Consider the following 25,169-nt stretch of genomic DNA (forward strand, 5'->3'; position numbering starts at 1 on the left):
TATAAATATAATGCGAAAAGCCACGCCCCCGCAAAAATCTTATCCAATAGGCGGAGATAACGTCATACGTGAGAAATAATCTAATTGGATGATGCAACTCACGAGCAAGCGATCTTCCGCCAGGCGCGAGATTAGACCGCCAGACTGCGACAGTTCTATCCGGTGAATTAAAAAGTGCTGTAAACCAAGGCACAAAACGCGTTCTTCGTTAATGTGGGGTTATGACTTCATTTCAACAGTCAGAAATGCCAACCGGAAACAATGATGTTTCGAGCACTGCTGGCTAGAGTTTTTTTAACTTTTAGAAATGGAAAATAATTATGTCAAAATGGAGACACATTTTTTTCTACCTCAGCATACTAGAATGAAGAAATCCTCCGGAAATGTCTCCGACAGAAAGGCCTTTTGTGCGGAGAGCCTACTAGAGACCGACAGCAAACCCAAAACGCATGTGCATCCGAAACACAACAAACTAAAACGAGCGAAAACACTAAAAAGATCGGAGAATTTGAGCGGCTGTGGAAACAACCCCACCTATATAACTGAGACCACCGAGTCCAGGTCGTTTTGTGATGATATTCTGTATAACCGTAAAGGAAAGCTGTTTACAGGTGCTGCAATGACTACTAGCCGTAAAGACAATTCACCAGATCTTCCCACAGAGTGCGTAAGAAAGGAAGGCTTCAAAACCCCTGTGAATTCTCAAACGGTTCAAAACGTTTCTCAGGTGCAAAAGGATGGATATTTCAAAAGCAGTAAACTGACATTAAAGAGGATGAGTATGCAGTTCACCCCCGTTCCTGCAGAGAGAGAAAGTGGCTCGAATAGCAAAAGTCTAAAAGACATTTATGTTAGAGCTGAGGTGTTGTCCAGCTGTGTACGAATAAACGCCAGTGGCAAGGACCTTTTAATGGATCAGCCGGTCACTGGACAAATCCCAGAGAGCACGAAACATGCTTGTGGTCAAGCCTTGGCTCTCATCGGTCATCCGGCTACTCGGAAAATCTGTAGTGAAGCAACCAATGACAAACCCCTCAGAGAAATGGTGGGTTTGCTTCAGCTGTTTTGCTAACATAAGAAAAACGAATGAACTACTATATATTTATTCATGATTTTAAGTGTAGCTTTTTTAAAACGATTATCAGAGAAATATCTGAAATAGTTTTAAAAGCAGTTTTTAACTTAGCGACTTTGAGTAAATGTCAGTCACACCATGTTATTCAGATTCAATTATTAAATGTAATTATTAATGTATTAAAACGCTAAAAATACAATTTAAATGAAATGCAAATGTAAAAAATCAAATCCATATTTCTTTTTGTTTTCCTTAATATCTATTGTTTCTGTTGAGAACGTACAGCTCTGAAATGCATCACATAACTTGCAGAATACCAAGATTATTTGTGGTTAATTCATTTAATATATTGAATATGAATATTGTGTTGGACAGCTGTGCCTTTAAGTTAAAAAGGTTGAGAACCACTGGGTTAAGAAGTAGGGATCACATTTTTTTTTTCATAACTGTAATTCAACAGTGTGCAAAACAACATACATATATGATACATTTATATTGCTGATTATATTGTGGAGTGCAGTAGAATGAATAATTGCTCAGTCTTTTGTTTTTGTCCCTCAGAAGTCTGGATGGAGAAATGAATTAGGCAATGAAAGGAGAAGCGAGTTGCTGGAAGAGATACAGATACTCAATTTGAAGTTTCCTGTCCACAGGTTCTTCTCTCTCCTCCTGAGGAAGAGAACTTCACCTAAGGAGGATATTTCTGCTTTGGGTAGGAAAATATACAAACTACTGTTCTTAGCTTTAGCTCTCAATATTTAAAGGGTGATTGCAGACGTAGCTTTTTATAAGATAGTGTGAAATAGTTATTCAGATGATTATAATTACTGTTCAGTAAGAGTTGGAGTTCAAACAAAAAGGTGTGCCTTTAGATTATTTGGGGATTTTTTTTTACCATTTTCTACATGTTTTTTTACACAATTTTTTCAGTATTACAATAAAGGTGTGAAAAGATCTAACACGATTTTACTATAATATACTTAATATATTTTGTGAAAGTATTTTTTCCCCTTTGTTTTTCAGAAGCAGCTGAAACTGATGATTCAAAGCATCCTTCAGCTTCTGTCCAGAGAAAGAGAAAACAAGAGTTGGAGGAGCAGGCGCGGACGTGCAAACGTCACAGGACAAGCAAAGGCTGCGTTTCTGGTGATAACTTGGATTTTGAACAATTCTCTGATGATTTGGCCCCCTCTCGTGCAAAGTACAGAAACAGACTGAGCCGAACAAAACACAGACGGCAGACTACGTTCTGTGCTGTAGTGAGTGAATCTGTTCATCAGGACCCATGGCTTGGTCATTTACGAAGAGAGGATGTTCTCTGGACAGATAAGTATCAGCCTCAGCGGTCTAGTGAAGTCATTGGCAACTCTGCATCAGTAGAGCAACTACACGGGTAAGAGGTCACTGCATTAATGATGGGTGTTGTATACCCTGTTAGGGGGTAGTTAACCCATACACATGGTTATTCTAGGCATTCTGAAAAAGCAGTTCACAAACAAACACTTTTTTTTTACACTAAAACGTGTATATTTTATGTCCTCTTCAAGGACAATCTTAAAGATTCATGAAAATGTAATCTTTTAAGAACGTTCTGCTTTTAAAACTTTAACAATCTGTTTTGTATAAAGCACTCTATAAATGATAAAGAAAAAGGTGACTAGTTACTTATTTTATATATACATACACACAAAATATTGTATACAATGGGGACCCTAAATCCAAAAGCTTGAGAACAGCTAGACGTTGAAAGAATGGAAAATTAATACACTACATAATATACTGAATACACAAGTGTGTCTCGTTTTGTTAATTTCTCCAACGGCAGCTGGTTGAAAGAATGGAAAATAAGAGCAGACACTGAGGTACGGAGAAAACGACAAGATGAGAGGAGGATGAAGATTGAAAATAGTAATGGTATTAAAATTGGGAACATGAAACGCAGGCAGTTATTGTAATAACAATATATAATGTAACATGTCAATCTGTGTGTTTTTTTTTTCTTTAATTCCTGAAACAAATGGCTTCACCTGTAGAGTCATGGGACTGTGGTGATTTTGAAGGTGATCGTGTATCCGTAGACCATGAGCAGGAGCTGTGTAACACAGTGCTCATGATTGGTCCATCAGGAGTGGGTAAAACAGCTGCTGTGTATGCCTGCGCACAAGAGCTGGGATTCAAGGTCTCAGTGCAATATGTTCTCTTTCAGTGCTATTACAAATACTATAATAAGCACGATCCTGACCGTCTGTTAAAGCAGCCTTAATTGCACCTTCCTCTGTTTAATGGTTTCACAGGTGTTTGAGGTGAACAGCTCAGTCCAGCGCTGTGGGCGTCTCATTCTCTCCCAGCTCACGGAAGCAACTCAATCTCATCAGGTGGACATTCAGGAAATAAAAACTCTCAAATCTGAAATCATTAACCAAAGCAAAATCAAACCTGATCCACCTTGTAAGTGAACTTCTTAGGTTATACAATATGAAGAGTCTCATTGATTCTCACATAAAATAAACATCATGAGTAATTTTTTTTTTTCCCCCACAGGCAAGGAAGGTCATCATCTAAGGAAAACTTTAAGTTCTCCTAGCATTTCCCGTCTGAGCACTAAACCACAGCCAGTAAAACTCACTCGCTTTTTCAAGTTGAGTAGCAAAAAGTCTGCAGGTAAAACCTCTGATGATCCTGAACATTATATACACGGTAAGTGTCCTAGAACTAGTCTCTGCTTTGTCTGGATAAGATAAGTGAACCTTTGTATAATGTCTGGAAAAAATAATAATTGAGCATGTGCTGGAAAGTACAAAATTTTAACAATTGTGATTTGTTACACACACACACACACACACACTAAGTCATTTCCACTATCTGACACAGCTGTGTTTAAAATTGAACTGGAAGTTAAGTGCTGGGCGTCCGGTCAGAGGAGAACTGACCCCAACTGAGTCTGGTTTCTCCCAAGGTTTTTTTTTCTCCATTCTGTATGGATGGGGTTTTGTTTCCTTGCCGCTGTCTCCTCTGTCTTCTTTGTTGGGGACACTTAACTTCTAGTGACTATCGTTGAATTGATTACAGAGACCGTCTCTTCATTTAATAACAAATTGTTCACTCTCGTCATTATACATCCCTGTCACTGTACTCTTCTACATTATACTGTACAGTGCTTTGATGCAACCTGTGTTGTTAAAAGCGCTATATAAATAAAAATGATTGATTGATATTATTTTGATTATTCATCAAAAAATGTAATTATAATGGTTGACAAACTGAAACCAGATGGGCTTCAGAGATCCGTGTCTGGATTTAAGAACAATAGACGAGGTGGTCAAGATTCAACATGTCCTCCTAAAGGTCCTACTTCACTTGGACGGAGCCGAACAGTCCCCATGTCACTTATACTATTTGAGGAGGTAAGAGGGATGGATGTCATGATTTGTATCTTTACTGTGTTAATTACAAAATAATTAATTAATTGTGTGACTGGTTTGGCTTATTTTAACTTTTTTTGTTGACACAAGTTTGTAATGTGCTGCCAATGTTAAATGTGTCCCCCAGGTTGATGTCATTTTCCCTGAAGATGTTGGATTTCTTGCAGCTATTAAGACTTTCATGAGCACAACCAAAAGACCAATAATTCTGACAACCAATGGTGAGCAGTGCTTTACGACATAAAATGCACTCAAGCATTTATTTGTTTGTTAAAATGTTCTTGTTCACAGACCCTTCATTTAGTGGAAGACTTAAGGGGCATTTCGATGAAATTCATTTCCAAACTCCTTCACTGGTGAGAAAAGCCAATAAAAACAAGAAAGCAAATATTGTTGTACACCTTTTAGGCCACATTAGCTGTTGTCTAATGGTATTGTCATGATTTCATGATATTATGTATCATTTTAAACTTAGGAAACCACCAGAAGCTATCTGCAGTGTTTGTGTGTGGTGGAGAACATGAGGACTGATCCAGAGGATGTGGCTTTTTGGCTGTGTCAGAATAAGGGGGATATTAGACAGAGTATTCTCCAACTTCAGCTCTGGGTCTGTAGTGGTGGGGGGAGCACAGAACTACAAACTCTCAAGAGCATACTTAAAGTAAGTCAGACTATATATATTAGCATAAGTAAACACATTTAATAAGTATTATATAAATATTCATACACACACAAGAGTAGTTACTACTACTCACTTTTCAAGTGTAAAAGACTTTATTATGGCTTTATCATTTTTAAATATTTACCTACAAATTGAACTGTGGTTGGTCACTTCATCTGTCCTATGTTCCTTTCTTTCACAAAGATAATAATCGTAGAAAAATATTTGTTATTAGCATTTTCTTTATACACACCTAGCATCAACATTTCAAATCAATTTACTTGTATAATTTGGACTCAGAGATTTTTTTCCATCTCAATCTGAAGAAATTATGGGATGAAATGAGGGTGAACAAATTTGACATTTTTGGGTAACCTATTCCACGCCACCTTAAGTGGGTGGATCATGGTGGCGTGAGTAATATATGCTGATAGTCTAATGGAACTAGTAAACCACTTGCACTGATTCGTTAGCAGAAATTGATGCATGTAATATATCTTAAATTACACAGTGTGGATCCTGGGCTGAGTTGGAAAACAGCAGGAATCTGGAGGTCCTGGCAGAGAAAATAGGAACAGGTCTACTATACTCTAACATTGAAAGTCTATTTTCTCCTCATTTCACTTCTAAATCTTCTTGTCAGCAACAGTCAATAAACCTTGATGAAAAGACGAAAGGAGAAAAGCCAATCGAAGGCTTAATGTTACAGAACTTCACAAATGCACATGAGGTTGGACCAGATAGACTCTCCACATGCAAAAGAAAAAAATATTTATCATCTTGTGAGCCAAAAACCTTTTTGAACCCACATTCAACCTCACATCTCAAATGTTTCTCTTTGGATGCATCTTACAAGTCTTCAGTCCCTTCAAAGCAAACTAAATCTTTGGCTTCTGAAACAGATGTCCATGGACAAGATGAATCACTCTTGCTGGTTTTTGCAAGTTTTTTTGAAAATATGTCTTTTCTGGATGCTTATTTACAAAGACCATCTTTCAGAGGAGCTGGATTTTGTAAGTCAGAACCTCTTGGTTGGTTGGGTGCCACGTTAAAGGACGGTTTATTAGACTTACCAAGAGAGGAGCAGATTGGACAATGTTTTAAAAATTCATCACAGATATTAGCCATTGTGGAAGGTTTGGCTTTCCATCAGTGTCGGACTGAACTCTCTAGGATCTTGATGGAAGCCGCGAGACTGAGGAAAGAATCGTCTTTAGAGAGATTAGAACAAATGGTTTGTGCTCCGTCTCTACCGTCTGACCAAAAACCCCTCAGAATGTGTCGATGCAAATTCTGTGAACCTAGGTATATTAAATTAATATTTATATTTAATATATTAATAGACTTAAAATATCTTTTTTTGTTGTTGTTGTTGCATCTGATTCTGACTTCTTTTATAGTGGTGTGCAGAAGCGCAGTGAGGTTTTATCTAATCTGATCTCCAGCAACAAGTTCTGTCGTCGTTGTACTAAATATGTTCTTTCGATGGACTACCTGCCCACTATGCGCTCAATCTGCAGAGCTGAGAAAGTTACAGAACAGCGCTCATTGAGGTATTTGATACAGCAATTACTTGGCATTTGTTCAGTTTTAGATGATTTAAACACATTTCATTATTTCCCTCTCACTTTCAGACATTCACACTACCTCTCGAGCCTTCACCTGCCCAGACGCTTGCTGGAATTCATGGCCTTGGATTTCCCTTGATTGTTTGACATACCGCTTAGGAAAATCCTACATGACTTCTAAACTGTTACTTGTTTGTTGATTTGTAGAGTCACAGAATATATTTGTGATAGATCATTTATTCTAAGCAAATAAATATATTTAAATTCTAATTCGCCGTGGGAATCTTCATCATTAACTCAAACAAGCAAAATAACACCAAAAAGACCCTTAAGTTTCATTTCAAAATGTCTGAACTTCACTGTATTACACACCAAATGTCATCCGTGAACAAATAAGGCTAGAACTTTTTCTGATTTGACCTTTTCTTAGACCACTTATTCAGTTATTTTTAACCAACTCTCAGTTCTCGTTAAAGGGATTGTTCGCAAAGTGATCCTTGTAATGATACTTGCAAAACGTACACGCTTGTATACAACTTAGAGAATATAAACAATGAAAAGATAATCACAGTATTTTATTTTTTTCACTGTAATTAACACACATTTACCTCTATAAGTTCTGATCATTTTGTCCTGGAGTAACCCTGACTGTACACTTTTTGGATGTCTCTTTTATCTGACACAACCAGTTCAGGTGATGCAGCATGGAATCGAGGGTTGGGGATATCCAGGTCCAAGACTCTAGTTAATTGAAAGAGAAGTGCAGCAAGAATCAACACTGGCAGGGATAGTTCCCCACAAAAGACGTTAAGTCATTCCAAACCTTCATGAATATCTTTCTTCAGCTGCACATAAATATACTAAAGATCACTGGAAACCAACCCGTTACTGAAAGCTACTGGTTTCCAATCATTTTTCCCCATACCAAATGGCTACCAGCAACTATTTGCTATTCTTTTGTGTAACAGAACAAAGAATGAAGCTCATACATGTACAATTTGAGTTTTCATTTTGGGGTTGATTCCCTCTTTAACAATGCTATAACAATGTTTATAATTGAGTGTTACCGTAACTTTTACCCTTTCTACATTTTTAAAGTTTCTCCTCGACAGTAGGAGACAGTCCTAGACAGTCCTAGTTTAAGATGAAAATTAAATAAACTCATGTGTCATGTTCAAACAATGTAAATTGTTTTTAATATATAGCCTTTGTTTCAGAGAAAGAACTGTGTAAAGATGTCCAACAAATCAGAAATAGCCATTCAGTAGAAAATTCACTCATGCAGGAGTTCAAAAAACGCAACGGCTTGCAGGAGAGCGTCGCACAGCTCTTCTCCTTTGTTCCTGCTGCTCATCTTAAAGGAGTTTCTGTGCTTTAACACCAAGTCATGAGGAAAAAGAACGCGTGGATCTTGCTTCATCACGGACTCCGTCATCATCTTCCTCACCGTCTCGGCTCCACTTGTACGACAATCCCCCACTATTAGGTTGAAATGGCGGCCGACAGCCGTGCGCATCATGTTAAGGACTTTCGGGGGGCTTTCCGGGTCCCTCGCTGCAGTTAGTAAAGCAAATAACATGGCCTCTACTGTTCGGAGATGGACTAAGACTGGGTAAAGAGAAGTATTCTGGGGAGAGATGTTTGGCTTCTCCACCAAAAAAAAGTCAGCAGGAGGGAAGCTTGAAATAACAGCGGAGAGCTAGGGTTGACAAAGAATATACATCAATATCATTACTGGTTAATGAAGACGCTCTATACAGACTGTAAACCAGCAACACTTCAACAGCTAAAAAATATATTTCTTTCTGCAGAATAAAAACGTTTTTTAGAAGAACGATGCTTTCAACACGAATTAGAATTTAACAAATCTATCTAAAAGCATGTTATTGATCTTACTTATTGAAAGTGTATGAATTCATCTATGCATGCGTTTAATTTTTTAACACTTTTGGCCAAATCATTTTTTATTAAAATATTACAACTGGATATTAGATCAGACATTTCTCAAACATTTAATGATTTGACTTGCCCCTTTATTACCATCAGCTGAAGCTTGCAATCAGTTCTGCCTCCACCCAATCAACAACCAATGCACAGAACTTTCTTTACTGTAATCCTTTTATCCCAGATTTATGTCACAGAACTTAAGGAAATGATCTGTTGATACTTTCGTTACAGTTCTTCAGTCCGCAAGGGTTGCTGGTTTGCTTTCTTAAAAGAATATTCAAATACTGTAACACGAATATAAACCTCAATAAGTCTGAAAAAAAAAGGTCAAAAACTCACATCTTCCAAATAATCGGACGCCATGTATGTTCCTTTCATAAAACTCTTGCACTCTGCTTGCTGCCAGTCTAAGACGGTTCTTGCGTGATCCATGTGTGTCCATGCAATTTTATTAGTACCACAAACAATGGACACTATAGAGCTTGCATTCTGCAAAGAAAGAAAATAAACTCAATAAAAACAACAACTCATTCACAAAAGCTCTTAAACCTATTTGCCTCACCTCCAGCAGAGCTCGGTCGACCTCCGGCCTTATAAATTTAGCCAGCTGGACTTTTCCTTTTCTCCTCTCTTTCTTGTCAGCTGGGTTAAGGATAGAGTTAAAGACTGTGACAGCACTCTTCTGTTTCAGTAAGGGCACGTTCATGACACTCTCCAGGCTGTTAAACGGTCCGTAAGCGGTTCTGTATTTAACGATGTTAGTAGCTTTCCGTCCTCGTAGCAGTTTGACCTGTTCCAGTTCTGACTCTGTGGCTGTATTGAGGTGCTGAAGGATGACAGCACGCTGCTCTGTGGTATAACACCAGTCCAGGGGTTTGTGCTTTTCTTGGCATAATTCAGAGGAAACCGATGTATTCAAGTTGTCAAGCCCACAGATCATGATTCTGCTCCTTCTGCAACAGGTGCAGTGCAAAAATCGGAGCTCATATTTAGGGAAAGAGCTCGGGCGGCGACAGAACAGACTATAGTGCCCTGTAATGATGATTTAGTCCAAAAAAAATTATAATTTTAAAAAAAGCATGCACATGATAAAACAATCAATCCACAAATTCAGCTAAGTTCGGTTTTTATGTTTTATTATATAGTGTCTTTTAAGTCCCAACTATTCAACAAAATATTTTATTGAATATTTATATATAACATAAATATTAAATAAATACACAGATTTGATTAAAAACTTGCACATAATTAAATTAGTGCAACTGATAATCCATCATCGAACAACAACTGATGTTTCCATAATGCTGACACAGAAAAAGGATAGTTCTAATTGAATTCTTTAGCTAATATCTTCACACCTGCTGTTATTTTTTATTATTATTATTTTATTACCTTTGAGGAAGACGGAAGACAGCAGGCGTTTTGCGATCCACATGTTTGATCGCCACAGCTCTGTGTTTTTCTTACATATGACAGTGCCCTACGCGTTGCCCTCGGAGGTCCGACGCGCAAAGGCTCGTGTGGAAACACGGCGTGCGTGATGTTGGTTCCGAATACAAATACAAAATAAAGCTTAAGAAAATAAAGCGCTTCGTGGACTTTCAGTTTCGATTCCGAAAAAACAAATTCACATGATGTCGCTATCATACGACGATATTGTTAAGTTCGTCGCGAATAACCTTAAATGCTCGATATGTATGGAGATTTTCACAAAGCCGGTTACACTAGTTTGTGGTCATAATTATTGTCAGAAGTGCATTAATGCATGCTGGGTAAAGAGCGCCCCAAAGAGAGAGTGTCCACATTGCCGGGCAGATGTAAGCAGTAGTAAACTGGAAATGAATTTCACTCTTTGTGATATTCTGGAATTACCGGACCTTGGTGGTCGGGAGAAATGGGAGCAAATTCTGGCAGAAACAGATCAAGATCTGGCAGAAACACAACACGCTGGAAGAACTAGCAATAAAGTGGCAAGTTCATGGTCTTAATCTTATCAAGCTCATGATTATATCAAATAGCTTAATAATACAATGTAATAATGAATAAGTGGATATTTGAGCAACAGTGTAATACAATCTAAAGCAATGACATTTTACATATTAATCTGAGAGACTGCTTTGAATGGGCATTAGTCATGAAAAGCTAGATTGTTCTTATTTGTATTGGTAAAGTAAGACTGATTCCCCCGTGACAGCTGCTGGTCAAGTTTTAACATGGTGGATATGTTTATGCAACTGTCCCCAGAACAGAAAACCAACTAGACTGGCTTAAATAGTCCTTTTCAGTAAGGAAGTATTGCATTTTAATCTAAATTCTTATTTAGTAGTATGATATATTGCAAACCAAATCAACTGTCAATAAAACAGACTAACTGAAATGAGCCTGGGTTATTTAGTAAACTTGTTTTATGAAACAGGCCCCTGGAGTGCTAACTTTTAGCTTTTGCTAGCTTTCTAACTTTTACTGTGCCTGATGGCTCTTCAGGATAATTTAATGAAACGTCTGGATTGGTTAAAAGCTGAGATCAAAAAGACGGAAGAAACACTTTCAGCTGAGCTAAATTCAAATCAGGCCTCTGAGGTAAGTCTAATGCTTAATGCTGTAAAATGTGCATGCAATATTAAACAAAAATGTATCTTAAGAAATAATGAGTGAATTTTGAATTCAATCTGATCTCAGGATGGGTCAGAAGTTTACAGTTCCTGCATTGTTTCGATGGATGTTTCCGGTTCATCCTTAGACAGCGATTCTTCAAGTTATTATGCTAGCAGAAGTTTTAGTCTCACATCAGCGGATCACCAGGAACTAACTTCTCAGTCTGAAGAGGTACAACACCTTTGGTATCTGATGATATACTATAACTGACTTTAGTGAGGACCAGAAAGGCGTAAATGACATTTCACCAACTTTACAGGAGAGCCAAAACAAAAATGTTATCATTAAAATTTTTCATTATACAAGTTTATACCTTCATGTATGACAGTACTTTTGCCAGTAGAAAATTTGATTATATATACAGGGGTTAGACAATGAAACTGAAACTTGGTTTTACACCAAAATAATTCATTAGTATGGTGCAGGGCTTCCTTTTATGGCCAATACAAATGGGTCTGGGTCACAGATGCATTAACAATTTGTCCTCTATTGAACTCTGATATGTCACAAATAATGTTGTGTGCATTGCAATATTTTAAGCAAAACTGTGCTATTACTCTGCTAATTAAACCTTCACACTCGGCTCTTACTGGTGGAATGTGCAGTCAATGAAGTTTGGCCACCAGGCTGGTCAGATTTATCCATGAAACCTCAAACACTAAATCGGCCAGTGTTTCAGTTTCATTGTTCAGTCCCTGTGTGTGTGTGTGTGTGTGTGTATAAATGTCACTTATGCCCTTCTGGTTATAACAATACCATTTCACTCTTAAGAGGTTCCAATAGTGAGTTTTCACTGCAATGCTCTAGAAGATGTTTTGGTTCCCCAAAGAACCTTTCAATGAGGAGTTCATTTTCTTAGTATGAAGAACATTTTAATAAGCTAAAAACCTTTTCCCACTGTAAACAACCCTTTTGTAAAATGAAAAGGTTGGTAAAGATTCTTTGGTTACAATTGATGCCAGTAAAGAACCTTTATTTTTAAGAGTGTATGACTCTAAGCAAGACCCACAAAAAGTTGTGTTCATATGCATGTATGTGTGTACAGTTCTCTGTGTGGGTAAACACTATATAGCATGAATAAATGTACATAATTAGATGCTGTAGGTGATGTTTACTTGCTTCTTCTGTAGTCTCTTTAATCTGTTTTAATTATTATTGGACCTCCCAAATAATTTAAAAAACGTAAATATTTGTCTAAAGAACTGACATTGATTCTGACATTGCTTACATTGCATTACATTTATATGGACAATAATATTCTGTTTTACTTTGTTTATGTTGTTATGTTCAAATAAATGTGTCCTTGCTGAGCAAAAGCTATACACCCTGAACTATTACCCATTAGTGCAAACAGTTTGATGATTCCTTGAATTCCTGAATTATTTCAAGGCATAAATGTACACATGGGAAGTGAATGAGACCAAATAATGTTCTGGTGAGATGTCTAGATGAGAGGTTTGGGAACCAATGTGTTTTCATCAAATCAATCTAGAATATAGAATTTATGTATTTATTAGTGATTGATGGATCTTGATCAAATTGAAGTAATTAAGAATTCAAAGAAATATTTATTAATATATAATCAGTACTATTTACTTATGGGAAGGAGCTGATTGTTAAAAACACAATGTTTCTCAGGAGAGTTCACAGGAGTTTGCTCCAGAGAATTCAGAATCTCTTTCCGAGGATGCTCATCTCAGTCCTAGCGCAGGCGCACAGCAGCAAAACCGTGGTAATGTTTTATGCTGTCATTGATTTTTATGCAGACTGGAATTGAAAACGTGTCATTCGTGATATTCATCTTATAACTTAAACTACTTTCTCTCCCTCCCAGCTGCTCTTCATGCAGAGTTTGTTGAGCTTTCCTTTTCTCCTCAGCTGGGAAACAGACGACTGTTTTTTCACACAGAGATCCAAACAGTGGAAACACAACCTGGGCGCCATGCAAGAACACCACACGGGCGTTTTGATGCCTGTCAGTGGATGGCAGAGCAGGAATTTAAAGAAGGGTGGGTTTACTGGGATGTGGACGCCACGTTCAGCACTGCATGGGCGGTTGGTGTGGCGTATCCCAGCATGGGGCGTAATGAGCGGTTGGGAAAAACGTCTTCATCTTGGTGTTTGGAGTGGAGCAGTGGGCAGCTCAATGCTTGGCACAATAACAAAAGGACCTCTGTTAAACATAGCATCTTTAACAGGATCAGAGTCATTTTGGACATGGCAAATGGACAGCTGTCCTTTCAGAGTCTGTGTGATAGCCTGCTTGACTTACACAGCTACCAGGTGGATTCCTCCGGCCCTCTCACACCTATCTTCTGGATTTGTGGACTGTCACATAATGCCTTAAACTTTCCTAAGGATAGCATAGACCTGTAGCATATTCAGTAGGGTACTGTATACACTTTTTTTTACATATCTGTTAAATCTCATTTGGCTTTCTGGCTTTCTTTTAAACAACCATAATTCTTCTATGAGACTAAATGTCCCTTTTTGATGTAAGTATCTGTACAATTATGGATTGTGTAACTGCTAATTGTCGGTTCCTTTATGATGTTTTCTTAATCGTATTTTGGCCGCTTTAAGTAAAAGTAAAAAAAAATAGCCTGCACGTAAATGTATGTAAATGTACTGATTGCTGTAATATGATGTATTCTTAATGGTTAATAAAATAGATGTAACGTTATGGTGTGTCTTGATAACATATTTTCAACTTTCAAAACGAATTAATAGTGCATTTTCTTTAAAATCGCGCATAGTTTGTCCCTCAGTGAGACCCGTAGGCATGGTGGAGGTCAGAGGGAGGCGTGTAACACATCTTCATCGGTTAACAGCCGCTCAGCGTCTCCATCCTTTACTCCATCAGCACCAATAGATGCCGATGCCTAGCCTGTATCATCCAGAGATCGTCTTATCCCGTGATTTGGACGAAAATCTTCTAATCAGTTTATTTGTTCACAATGTCAAGCTCACTTAGTGTGGTGGTTGATCTGTGTAGTTGTGGACGTATGTAAAATCCTGAAGGTAATAGGGTCGTTCTGACTTCACAAGTGGAAAATATGCGAAAAGACGTGAGGATTCTGTTGGTTGGAGAACGTAAGTGTTTTATGGTTTCCTAGATTCACTGTTACGAAACGACCGTAACCTTAAATGAATTCAACATTTTCGCTCCTCCGCTGAATCATTGAGTTTATATATGCGGTCAAGTGTTTGAGGTGGTCACGGTGTGGCATTCAATAAAATCGCTATAATGTCGGGTGACAAGGTTTCCGTGTCACCGCAATTCAAGACGATCATAACCTGCCCTTCTTGCGCAGGATAGAGGATTTCATCCAGTATCTACAGTAGCAGTGGGTTTTTTTTTTTTCCAATTCATCCGACTGTAGAGTTTCAGTTTGACCTTAGATGAGTGTTTAGTGCCTGATGATAATAATGTCTAGGTTGATCATTCACTTCAGAGAATGTTGTTTAAGCAGGCAGCTCAGTATGCCTTGGAAGCCAGTTCATTAGCATTAGAGAATGTTGGCAGACATCATTTCCTATAATAATAATAATAATAATAATAATAATACTACAGTAAGACCTTCTGCTGTGGTCCGTAAAGACATAAAGCAGAGGTTCATCTGTGACTAACATTTGTTTAATGCCAAGGGGTTGGTAAATATAAGTTTGCCAAACTCCCATGTATTTGCATATCTGAGCTCCGCAAAGACATAAAACATATTTCCAAGTTTTATGACCATAAGAGGGCTACATATAGCTTCACTTTAGATCTAGTAGTCTATCATATTATAAAAACTCTTCCACTGAAATACAAGATAAAAAATGGCTTGCGAAATGTTGAAGATTGTTATGGTCGATCAGATCGATGGTTTGGATGTAATTAATATGTTAATGCTCTTATATTTGCCTGTGTGGAAACAGCCAAAGTGGGGAAGACATCTCTGATTATGACACTTGTCAGTGAGGAGTTCCCAGCTGTGGTATGTATTATCATATATTAATAATTATTATTCTGACCGACGTTTTATGTGCAACAGTGGCTCTGCCTGTATGTATTTAATAGGTTCCTTATAGAGCTGAGGAGATCACTATACCAGCAGATGTCACACCAGAGAGGGTCCCCACTCATATAGTGGACTACTCAGGTATTACACAAAAGATTTAGAGTTTTATGTACGACGCTTAATTAAAATGTTTGCTTGTTTTATGTACACAGAAGCAGAACAGACAGACGAACAGCTTTATCAAGAGATATCTAAAGTAAGATTTATAAACAAAACTTAATACACACAAGCGAAAACATTTATGATATGTTGATTTCCTTGCTACAATTTTATTTGCATTCCTTTTTAGGCCAATGTAATCTGTATCGTCTACTCGGTGAACAACAAGAAGTCCATTGAGAAGGTGAGAGAACTTGATCATGCAACCTAATTTTCGTGCAGTAGTTTAGAAAAACATAATCATTTAGTAATCAGTTACTTAATGTATGGAGTACATGCTTAACTCGTGGTTTTCAAGTATGACTGATTATACAGTATACATATATTTAGCTTGTTCTTACATTACACCCAAGAAAAATGACTTTGATTTATTCAGCTTCAGTGCAGTAACCTGATAAATAGGGGATAATAACAGAATCAGTGATGCAAACTTAAATTCTTCTTAAAGTGTTTGTTTAGCTCGACAAACTGGTTTAAGATGGAAAGCAGCTGTACTTAAAATAGTATTTTAAGTGGATTTAGTTTTTGTATAGTGTTTTTATCATTCATCATCACAACTCAACTATATTGCTCCTCTGTGTTAATTAGATGAATTAAAACGATTAGTAAAACTTTACAGTTATTCTTACGGTTATGTTGACTGTCCTTGGTCTTATTTGATAAATAATGTGATTGTCACAGGTCACAAGTCATTGGATTCCTCTGATCAATGAGAGAACAGACAAAGACAGCAGGTAGGTGACTACAGCTATCTGTGGTTTACTCTGCTGTGTTACATTTCTCTGTGTATTTCTCACAAATAGACAATTATATGTTTGTCTTTTAAGGAACCATATCTTTTATCATCTCATGTTTACCAGTTGTTTTTGCAATGGGTAAAAAAACATACTGTAACCTCCGGAATATGAAACATTCCTTGTCTTATAACACCAAGCATGTTTACATGTCAGTAATGAAATAATTAGCTCTGGGGTGATGATCAGACATTTGTCCTACCCAATCTTATTCATAACAAAATATCATTTAATGTACCTTTCCAAACACTCTTCTCTATAAATATGATTGGGTGTTTGCTTATTGACAGTCAGCATGATTTCAGTCATGAATGCCTGATGGATCTTTCCGGACTCCATTTTCAAAACTGGCTCCAGTATATTGCATAAATGCAAAGCTGGCCAATTGGCCATAAGCAGATAAGATCAATAATTCAATGAAAGCTTGCAGATAAGTACTACTGCCCAGAATATCCTGTTTTAATTTGTATTATAAATGTGCATATGTAGCTATTTTTGGTTTATCAAGAACTGTATTTTCACATTGAACTCATTATTTAGTTAATGTTGTTGTGTATTATTATGGTTTATAGTGTTATCAAGATCCTGTCATCAGATTGCATAAACTTTATTCTAGCTTTATGCTTCATTTATGCATAGTAAAGTTTTAGTAGTACCAGCTAACTTAAAATAAAATCAGAAGTGTTTTACACAAAAGTTCTTTTTTTTTCAAACCTTATGTGAGGTTTGCTTATTTCACATGCCAAAAAGTATATTCATCTTTTGCACAGCCTTTATTGCCTAAAGTCACAATGAAATTCAAGGTCTTTTCATCCAAGTGTAACAGGTTTTGTTGTGGGGAATTGGTTTTATTCATTAGTTGTTGACTGGAGGTTGAAATGCACTCAAATACAGACAAATGCATTTTTTATGAAACTTATTAGTGGGAAAAAAATTATAAAAAGATCTTTCAAATGTCTATCAAAATCTAAAATGTAGTGTATTTTGACTGAACTAGCACAATGTCAAGATCAACAGTCAGTGTGTTAATTCCCTTTTAAATTAAAAATGGCCAGAAGCTATTAGTGTTCACCTTTCTCTGTGTGTGTGTGTGTGTGTGTGTGTGTGTGTGTGTGTGTGTGTGTGTGTGTGTGTTTAAGGGTTCCTCTGATCCTTGTGGGGAATAAATCTGACCTGGTTGAGCACAGCAGTATGGAGACTGTCCTTCCCATCATGAACAAATACACCGAGATCGAGACCTGTGTGGAGGTGAGACAAAGCGTGCATATGTATGTTGTGTGTGGTCAGCTCAATGTCTTTCTTTGGCAAACTTTGCTTCAATACGTTCCAAAGCATAATAATATCTTAATTCTTACTGCACAACGTTTCATAAATAGAAGTAGTTTTTTTTTCTTCTTTAATACTTAAGAACATTAAACATGTAGTTTTTTTTTTACTCACAAAATCTTTGAATTAGATTCACTAGTAAAAGTAAAAGTTAAACAATTCAAAGTAATTAAGCATTAAATCATATTGAATATGAAACGTAGTTAAGTTAAGTGACATTTTATACTTGAATGCTGTCAAGTAAAGTCTTCTAAAGAAAAAAACTCTAACGTATTGAGCAGAGTAAAAAAAGTTCATGTGTATTGTGTGGATCATAGGAAAACTGATTCATTAAAAAGGGTCACTTCTAACAATCTTCAACAATGTATGCATATATCTGAAATGTAAAGCGCAGTGTCAGTTGTAAAACAATGTCAAAGATGTGTAATAAAATGATGTATGATGGTTATGGTTAAAAGTAGGATGATTATAAGGACTTTGTAGCAGTGTAGTGCAGTTGGGTTCAGCAGAGTCAACTCAAACCTTGATAAGTCTTCTACCACTTTCTGTAGTGTTCAGCAAAGAATCTGAAGAATATTTCCGAGTTATTTTACTACGCACAGAAGGCTGTCCTTCACCCTACAGGACCGCTTTACTGTCCAGAGAAGAAAGAGGTCTGCGCACATTTCTATATGACTACTTTTGAATGATTTATGTAAACCTACAGTATGGCACTAATGTACTGTGTTCTGAAGTCTAACTGTATTTTTTTATTTTACAGATGAGGTCTGCCTGTGTTCGTGCTTTGACGCGTATCTTTAAGGTTTCAGATTTAGACAATGATGGCATTCTCAATGATCACGAACTCACCTTTTTTCAGGTGAGGTTTCTGCCGAGTAGCGTGTATTTCTGTCTTTCTAAGATGCACAGCACAGTTTGTGGACATTCCCTTCTAATTAGGGCTTTGCAGTTTTGACCATAAAAAAAAGATTTTGGTGATAATGAAAATATTTTGCTGAGTGTGTTGTTGTACACAAATTGCATACGTAATGCAGTGGTTCGTTTCCATTTTTATTAATCATTATAAATATGAAATGATTGAAGTTATGAAATGATCAAATAAATACCAATGGCCAGTAACTTCAATGATTTCTGTTCCTCTATAATTAAAAATCCATTCCACCAAAATACGTTAAGTGATCATAACAGAAATCTATATGATTCTTCTGAAGAGACATGGTTGCTTTAATATGATATAAACTATAAATAGACATGGTCACTGTAACAATATGAACCATACATGAACACATTAAATGTGGCAAACGGAAGGTTAAACGTGCTCACTTTACACAGGAACAAAGCTTCATACTTAGCTTTTTGGTTTTTGAAGATGAATGAAAGTCTTGAGCATTTTCAGTGACATAAAGATAGCAACAGAATTTTCCTTTTTAGGTCAACTATCCCTGTAAATGTGATCATTAGGTTATGTTTTGACTTCAGATTGCTGTGTGTGTGTATTCAGTATGACTTTCTGATTCTTATTTGTAGAGAACTTGTTTCAACACCCCACTGGCCCCACAGGCCCTGGAGGATGTGAAAAATGTTGTAAGAAAAAATCTGACAGATGGAGTGCGGGATGATGGACTCACTCTCAAAGGTGACGTTGAGGTCTTCTCTATCAGGTGCTGACGTTCCCTAGAACTGCACATTTTGGATGTCTTTTCCAATTAAGACACCTTATTTGTATCATAAATAATAAAGGCTTTGAGACCGAAACTGGGTGAAAAAAGAGCAGAGCTTGGGTACTGCAGGACCATGCAGGACGGACTTGCCCTTTGAGGCACTGACTGTCCGTTAGGGCAGGGAAATGAGCAAGACTGTGAAACAATGTGTATTTTAGCGGCAGCCTTGTGTTTGCTTACCAATTCTATTGAGAAAGGATTATGCTGAACTTCTCGAGGTAATCAATCAACTTGTTTTTTTCTACATATATATCAGGTTTCCTCTTCTTACATACTCTCTTCATCCAAAGAGGAAGGCATGAGACAACGTGGGCTGTCCTGCGGAGGTTTGGATATGATGACGATCTTGAGCTGCATCAAGACTACCTGTTTCCCCTGTGAGAACAACCTCTTTTAATCATATCATCATCAATATAACTATTCGCGTTTATTATAAAAAAGTTCTGTTCATTTATCTTTTCTGAAGAGACTTCAGACTTTCATTTTAAAGTACATTAAATGTAATCTTAAAATACAGATTTTTTTTAGTTATAATTTTACAATTAATTGTAATTTTAAAAGTTATATTTAACTTTTTTGTGCACTGTCCAGTACATACTATATATATATACATCTAATCTAGACTGTGTGTGTGTGTGTGTGTGTGTGTGTGTGTGTGTTTTTAAGAGTAATTAAGAAGAGTGTTGAACTCTCTAAGCCCCTTTCTTAATCTGCTTTGATTGCTCCCTCTTCGAGACTTTGTAGAAATCCCAATTTAATCCAACTAGACTAATCTTGCAGGTATGGAGATCTGACTCAATGTTTCTGTACCTCCAGGTTAAAAATACCCCCAGACTGCACCACAGAGCTCAATCACAATGCTTACCTGTTCCTACAGAGTGTCTTTGACAAACACGATAAGGTAAAAGCGTTGGACCGCCTCAGACGTGCCTGACATGGCGGGCAAAAGTTTATCAGAATCCAACACATTTTATTAAAAGGTTTAGGTAAAAATGATTAAATTGTAAGAGGCTTTCATTGTTGTTTTCAGGATGTTCTTTTTGTATCTTGTTTTTACTGAAGCATGTTTGTATCTGCTGTAGGACAGAGACTGTGCACTGTCCCCTGAAGAGCTTATGGATCTATTTGATGTTTTCCCCTATGTCCCCTGGGGACTGGATGTGAACAGCACGGTGTGCACTAATGACCAGGGCTGGATCACATACCAAGGCTATCTCTCTCAGTGGACGTGTGTATCATGTGTCTCAGTTCAAGAACAGGGCTAGTTCACCCCAAAATTCGAATCGTTTGCATTCATTAGATTGGAACTTTTCAAAATGGTGAAAATACTGTAACTTGGGGTGAAGAATTGTTGAATAAGTTCTTATTGTTTTCTTTGTGGACGGAAAGTATTCTCATAGCTTTGTAAAATTCTGGTTAGCCTAAAGTCACATGGACTATTAGTTCACCCAAAAATTCATTAACTCAAGTGGGTCCAAACCTCTGCAAAGGAAGATATTTTGAAAAAAAGTTTGTAACCAGGATGTTTTGGGTCACCTTGCTTTGTTCGTGGTAATATCCCTGCTGTCTATGGAGGGTCAGAGATTCAGAGTTAGATTCCATCAGAATGATCTTCATTTGTTCTGAAGATGAACAAAGATCTTAGGGGTTTGGAACGACGTGAGGTTAAATAATTAATGCCAGAATTTCCATTTTGGGGTGAACTATCCTTTTATTGAATGCCAATATATTGCTGTCTGAATGGTTTTAGAATAATTCCTAAGTCTTTTTGCAGGTTAACAACTTACCTGGATGTCCAGCGATGTCTGGAATATCTTGGTTACCTTGGATACTCTATCATTGCTGAGCAGGAATCTCAGGCATCTGCCATAACGGGTAAGTTAAGAGACATCTGTTTACACTAGTTTTAGATATTAGAACATCTGATGAATATGAATCCTGATATCATGGGTCATTGAGCCCTCTCGTGGTTGTTAGAGTAACTACAGGCGCAGATTGCAGAAGTCACATCTCATGGACTTGACACCTCAAAACATTACGTGTTTTGTTCATGTGTGTTTTATTTGCACATGCAAGTAACCCGTGACAAGAAGCTGGACCTCCAGAAGAAACAGACACAACGGAATGTATTTCGCTGTCATGTGTTTGGAATAAGTGGAAGTGGCAAAACTGCGTTCCTGCAGGGCTTCCTTGGCAGAAACCTTGTGGTCAGTTGCAAAAAGAAAAAAAACACTATTTCAAAACCATAATCCACACAGACCTATTAACCTAATTGTGGTATTATTATTATTATTATTATTGTCTTTGGAATGAAATAATAGTTTGTGCTGAATAGTGCCTACACAATTTATTTATATAGATTACTTTTATTTAGTAAATATGTGATTGTTTATTATTAATTAATGTTTTTCCATGTTTAATGTTAAATTCTAACATTTTACAATCTCTTCTGCAATATTTCTGACATCTTTTGATTTCCATTTATCAACAGATCTGTAAAAAAAAAGGTAAATCAATTTTACTGTGTGTTCCTCACAGCTTCAGAGGACCATAAAAGAAGAACACAAGTCCTACTATGCAATCAGCACAGCACACGTGTACGGACAGGAGAAGTTCTTGCTGGTAAACACACTCAGTCTGTCTAACTATAGTAATACTAAGGCTTTCCTCAAACTATTTTCTCTTACATCAAGCATTTAAGCTTTATGAAGAGTTCAGAGGTTTGACCACTGTTTATCACGATAGTTCAAAATGATGTGTATAAAACCTTGTTCTGCGTTTGTTTTTTCCCTTTAGCTCCATGAAATCTTTCCAGATTTTGATTTCCTGTCTGAGACCGAACTTTCGTGTGACATTGTGTGTTTGATCTATGACGTCAGCAACCCATGCTCTTTTGAGTACTGCGCACGACTATTCAAGGTTTGCTTTCACACTTTTATCTCACTTTTTTATCTCTACACAACGAGCAAAAACGCTACGATGAAATTAAACCGCCATACATGAACACAACTTCGCATCAGTTTTACTGTAATTCACTTTAATACGTATTCTGCATGATACCTGTTCTCTTTTTCAACCGATGTATGGGTTTTGAATGCATTTTGCTTCACTTTATTTACTAGCAATACTTCATGGATAGTAAGACTCCATGCATGTTGATTGCTGCAAAGTCCGACCTGCCAGAAACAAAGCAGCAGTACTGTATGACTCCACTGGAATTCTGCCGCAAGCACAAGATGCCGCCGCCTCAGTCCTACACCTGCAACACGGCCGCGGCGCCCACCAGAGACATCTTCATCAAGCTCACCACCATGGCTGTGTACCCGTAAGCCTCCTCTCATCAGTCACAAACTCTTCTGTATTCTTTCTGTTTTAATTGACCTCTCTTGTTTATCTCTCAGAGGTTATTTCCACATACAGATAACAGCGAAAACAATACATGTTTTGGTGGGGTTTTTTTTCCTAAAAATAGAAAGCTTCTCCTGCAGATCATCTTTATGAGTCAAATGATTTCTGTTCTTCAATTGCTGTCTCCTCATGACATCACACTGTCTACAGTACATATGCATTTATATTCGGTACCAATTGCAAAATATCCAAGCATGTGATATAAATCAGAATTTTTTTTTTTTCCCCCTCGCTATGTGACAGTGTAGACAGGAAATACTAGAGTATGTTACTCTTGTTTGAAAGAACCTTAGGAAACATTCAAATGACCTGTTCATTTAATTCTTTCACTTCTTTATTTTTTGAAGACTGTCCTCTGTTGATCATTTAAAATCCGGTTTCTGAGTGACTCTGTTTGCCTGTATCTTTCTGTGTGTGTTGGCAGCCATGCGCGTCTGCGCTGCATGTGTACCTGTAACAGGTGTACCTTCTGTCTGTGTCAGAACTTCCTGAACTCTGAGCTCGTGCAGACCGTTCGGACCAAACTCTACACCGTCATCTTTAGCAGGTTCTCAGGATGGCTTTATCTTGGTTCATCACCTTTCCTTTCACCTTATCTCTTTTTCTCCTTTCCTCATGATTCAGCGTGTTTTTTACTTTATTATTCTCAGTCTGATTCACACTCGTTTAGTTGGGCTTAACAAGCCCTTGACTTACACTACTACATACACCGCATGACCATACACAAGTAGACCGGCGGTGCAGTTATTTTATTTCAGTGATGGGGCGTAGATTTCTTTAGATGGGACACCAAGCCTTTTTGGATACTTTTTCACAAACATGTGATAAAGGAGCAGTACTTCACAAATCTCTGCAGTGAGCAAGTTTAGTGACAAGTAGAAAGTCCCTTAGGTATTTATGTGGATAAGAAAAATCTTTGACGGAAGCAGGAATGTAGGGACTTTAAGGCTGGGGAAGCCCACTTTCTTCTGCTTTACACAAACACGTATGCCTGCATAAAGACAGTTGTTAATTTGTGTGTTAGTAGTTATAATGATAATATTGACTATATTGTTTAATTATACAAAATGACTTCTAATAAAATAACAATTCATACAATCTGCATATGTGATACACCCTCTTATATAGCCTTGCATATACCACATATGACAAAAACTAGTTATAGCTGGCCTTTAGCCTGCCATGGCCAATGGGGGATAGGTATAATGTTAGGTTTAGATTCACGCACTCTCCTGTGCATTGTTCCTGCTTTTAAAATGCATGTGTAGACTCATGTCTTTCTCCTTGTGACATGCAGCAGCTCAGTCTTTCATTCTCCTACGAGTTGCAACACAGTTGCTCTAGTTCTTGTCATTTTCCTCTTTATTTCCTCTTCTTAAAGTTTCTTTATGTTCTCTCTCTGCCATTGCTATTTCCTGACGCTGAAACTTGCCATATTTCTTCATCCTTCCGTTTTGTAATTTTTAGTGTTACACATTAATATCGTTTTTTGGTTTTTTTTTTTCCCATCCCCTTTAAGTAAGTCTTTGTATATGGGTAACTGATGTATCAGTGTGTTGTATCTGTGGTGTGACAGAGAAATGTTTAAAACAAAACAAAAAAAAGAAGATAAACTTCTGAAGAATAAATACACATCTCCTAGAGAGTGTTGTTTTTCTTCTTTTTTTCCTTTTTTGCTGTCACACATTGATACATACATTTTTATTAGTCAACCACCCATATCCAGCATTTATCATGCTGTTCATTTGAATTTGTTGGTTTGTCTGTTTTGGGCATTCATCATCAACTAAACTGTTTTAGTTTTATTTGAATGTTCACTGCAGAAGCTAAACTTTCGATTAGTTTTATTTACCTGAAATACCCTCATATCGCTCCAAACCTGTACAAGTCTTTGAACAAAAAAGATGTTTTGACGAAAGCTGGTCATCGGCCACCATTGACTTCCATAGAAGATAAAGTACCTTCTTGTGTGTTCAGCATAAGAAAGATATTAGACAGGTTTGGAACGACAAGAGAGACATCATTTTCATTTGTGAGCTGTTACTAAAAAACGTTCAATCTCTTTTCTCAGGCATATCACCCATGCTGACCTGAAGAGCTCTACGTTTTGGCTCCGAGCGAGTGTCGGAGCCACAGTTTGTGCTATGCTTGGCTTCGCCATGTACAGAGCCCTTCTCAGATCTCGATGAACAGACCCAAAAACCTAATTCCTTCATTTTCTGTCTACCCTAGCTATTTCCAGTGTACATGGAAAACCAATATAAATATTTAGCTTTTAAAAATAAAGCATAAAGTAACATAGCTGTTATATTTCTATTCGATTATTACTGTAGTATGCACTTTCCCAGGTCTTAAGACTTTGTGAGACA

At 37.2% G+C, this 25,169-nt stretch overlaps 4 protein-coding genes across 9 annotated transcripts; 3 read left to right on the plus strand and 1 right to left on the minus strand.

Moving 5' to 3' along the window:
• The first annotated feature begins 84 nt into the window (after positions 1-84).
• atad5b (ATPase family AAA domain containing 5b) lies at positions 85-6,993 on the plus strand. Of its 4 annotated transcripts, none has more exons than XM_043241165.1 (14): positions 85-1,045; positions 1,637-1,787; positions 2,099-2,468; positions 2,901-2,989; positions 3,109-3,254; positions 3,370-3,523; positions 3,617-3,772; positions 4,421-4,479; positions 4,625-4,718; positions 4,789-4,853; positions 4,973-5,158; positions 5,670-6,463; positions 6,559-6,711; positions 6,793-6,993. In XM_043241165.1, the coding sequence occupies exons 1-14, from the start codon at positions 308-310 to the stop codon at positions 6,863-6,865; spliced, it is 3,228 nt and encodes a 1,075-aa protein (XP_043097100.1). In that variant the 5' UTR covers positions 85-307; the 3' UTR covers positions 6,866-6,993. The 4 variants fall into 4 exon arrangements, with proteins under 4 accessions (XP_043097100.1, XP_043097098.1, XP_043097097.1 ...); XM_043241163.1 differs by having other exon boundaries at positions 2,901-2,983; positions 4,346-4,479; XM_043241162.1 differs by having other exon boundaries at positions 2,102-2,468; positions 4,346-4,479.
• Positions 6,994-7,282: 289 nt separating this feature from the next.
• Positions 7,283-10,209, minus strand: tefm (transcription elongation factor, mitochondrial). Its single transcript, XM_043240990.1, has 4 exons — positions 10,066-10,209; positions 9,236-9,705; positions 9,013-9,162; positions 7,283-8,425 (listed from the first exon to the last, which is right to left on the minus strand). The coding sequence occupies exons 1-4, from the start codon at positions 10,106-10,108 to the stop codon at positions 8,000-8,002; spliced, it is 1,089 nt and encodes a 362-aa protein (XP_043096925.1). The 5' UTR covers positions 10,109-10,209; the 3' UTR covers positions 7,283-7,999.
• Positions 10,210-10,243: 34 nt separating this feature from the next.
• LOC122346392 (E3 ubiquitin/ISG15 ligase TRIM25) lies at positions 10,244-14,011 on the plus strand. Its single transcript, XM_043240989.1, has 5 exons — positions 10,244-10,643; positions 11,158-11,253; positions 11,353-11,499; positions 12,967-13,060; positions 13,163-14,011. The coding sequence occupies exons 1-5, from the start codon at positions 10,305-10,307 to the stop codon at positions 13,702-13,704; spliced, it is 1,218 nt and encodes a 405-aa protein (XP_043096924.1). The 5' UTR covers positions 10,244-10,304; the 3' UTR covers positions 13,705-14,011.
• Positions 14,012-14,113: 102 nt separating this feature from the next.
• Positions 14,114-25,075, plus strand: rhot1b (ras homolog family member T1). 3 transcript variants are annotated; one of them, XM_043240983.1, is made up of 20 exons: positions 14,114-14,421; positions 15,250-15,308; positions 15,392-15,473; positions 15,545-15,588; positions 15,682-15,735; positions 16,233-16,285; positions 17,485-17,593; positions 18,223-18,324; positions 18,432-18,530; positions 19,199-19,307; positions 19,649-19,769; positions 20,209-20,293; positions 20,475-20,620; positions 21,167-21,267; positions 21,469-21,599; positions 21,931-22,014; positions 22,189-22,311; positions 22,515-22,717; positions 23,225-23,347; positions 24,872-25,075. In XM_043240983.1, the coding sequence occupies exons 1-20, from the start codon at positions 14,385-14,387 to the stop codon at positions 24,987-24,989; spliced, it is 1,983 nt and encodes a 660-aa protein (XP_043096918.1). In that variant the 5' UTR covers positions 14,114-14,384; the 3' UTR covers positions 24,990-25,075. The 3 variants fall into 3 exon arrangements, with proteins under 3 accessions (XP_043096918.1, XP_043096919.1, XP_043096920.1); XM_043240984.1 differs by lacking the exon at positions 23,225-23,347; XM_043240985.1 differs by lacking the exon at positions 24,872-25,075 and having other exon boundaries at positions 23,283-23,347.
• The last annotated feature ends 94 nt before the right edge of the window (positions 25,076-25,169 follow it).

Source organism: Puntigrus tetrazona, chromosome 6 (genome assembly GCF_018831695.1).
Source record: "Puntigrus tetrazona isolate hp1 chromosome 6, ASM1883169v1, whole genome shotgun sequence".
Classification (NCBI taxonomy): Eukaryota; Metazoa; Chordata; class Actinopteri; order Cypriniformes; family Cyprinidae; genus Puntigrus; species Puntigrus tetrazona.

Excerpts from the sequence above, each read along its gene's own strand:
- atad5b (XM_043241161.1), top strand. The coding sequence starts at position 308 with ATGGAAAATAATTATGTCAAAATGGAGACACATTTTTTTCTACCTCAG. Across the intron at positions 1,788-2,098 it reads GGAGGATATTTCTGCTTTGG|AAGCAGCTGAAACTGATGAT; the intron begins GTAGGAAAATAT and ends TTTGTTTTTCAG. Across the intron at positions 2,469-2,900 it reads TCAGTAGAGCAACTACACGG|CTGGTTGAAAGAATGGAAAA; the intron begins GTAAGAGGTCAC and ends CTCCAACGGCAG.
- tefm (XM_043240990.1), bottom strand. The coding sequence starts at position 10,108 with ATGTGGATCGCAAAACGCCTGCTGTCTTCCGTCTTCCTCAAAG. Across the intron at positions 9,706-10,065 it reads GTCTTCCGTCTTCCTCAAAG|GGCACTATAGTCTGTTCTGT; the intron begins GTAATAAAATAA and ends TCATCATTACAG. Across the intron at positions 9,163-9,235 it reads TCGACCGAGCTCTGCTGGAG|AATGCAAGCTCTATAGTGTC; the intron begins GTGAGGCAAATA and ends CTTTCTTTGCAG.
- LOC122346392 (XM_043240989.1), top strand. The coding sequence starts at position 10,305 with ATGATGTCGCTATCATACGACGATATTGTTAAGTTCGTCGCGAATAAC. Across the intron at positions 10,644-11,157 it reads GAAGAACTAGCAATAAAGTG|GATAATTTAATGAAACGTCT; the intron begins GCAAGTTCATGG and ends ATGGCTCTTCAG. Across the intron at positions 13,061-13,162 it reads CGCACAGCAGCAAAACCGTG|CTGCTCTTCATGCAGAGTTT; the intron begins GTAATGTTTTAT and ends TCTCCCTCCCAG.
- rhot1b (XM_043240983.1), top strand. The coding sequence starts at position 14,385 with ATGCGAAAAGACGTGAGGATTCTGTTGGTTGGAGAAC. Across the intron at positions 16,286-17,484 it reads AGAACAGACAAAGACAGCAG|GGTTCCTCTGATCCTTGTGG; the intron begins GTAGGTGACTAC and ends TGTGTGTTTAAG. Across the intron at positions 20,621-21,166 it reads GGCTATCTCTCTCAGTGGAC|GTTAACAACTTACCTGGATG; the intron begins GTGTGTATCATG and ends GTCTTTTTGCAG.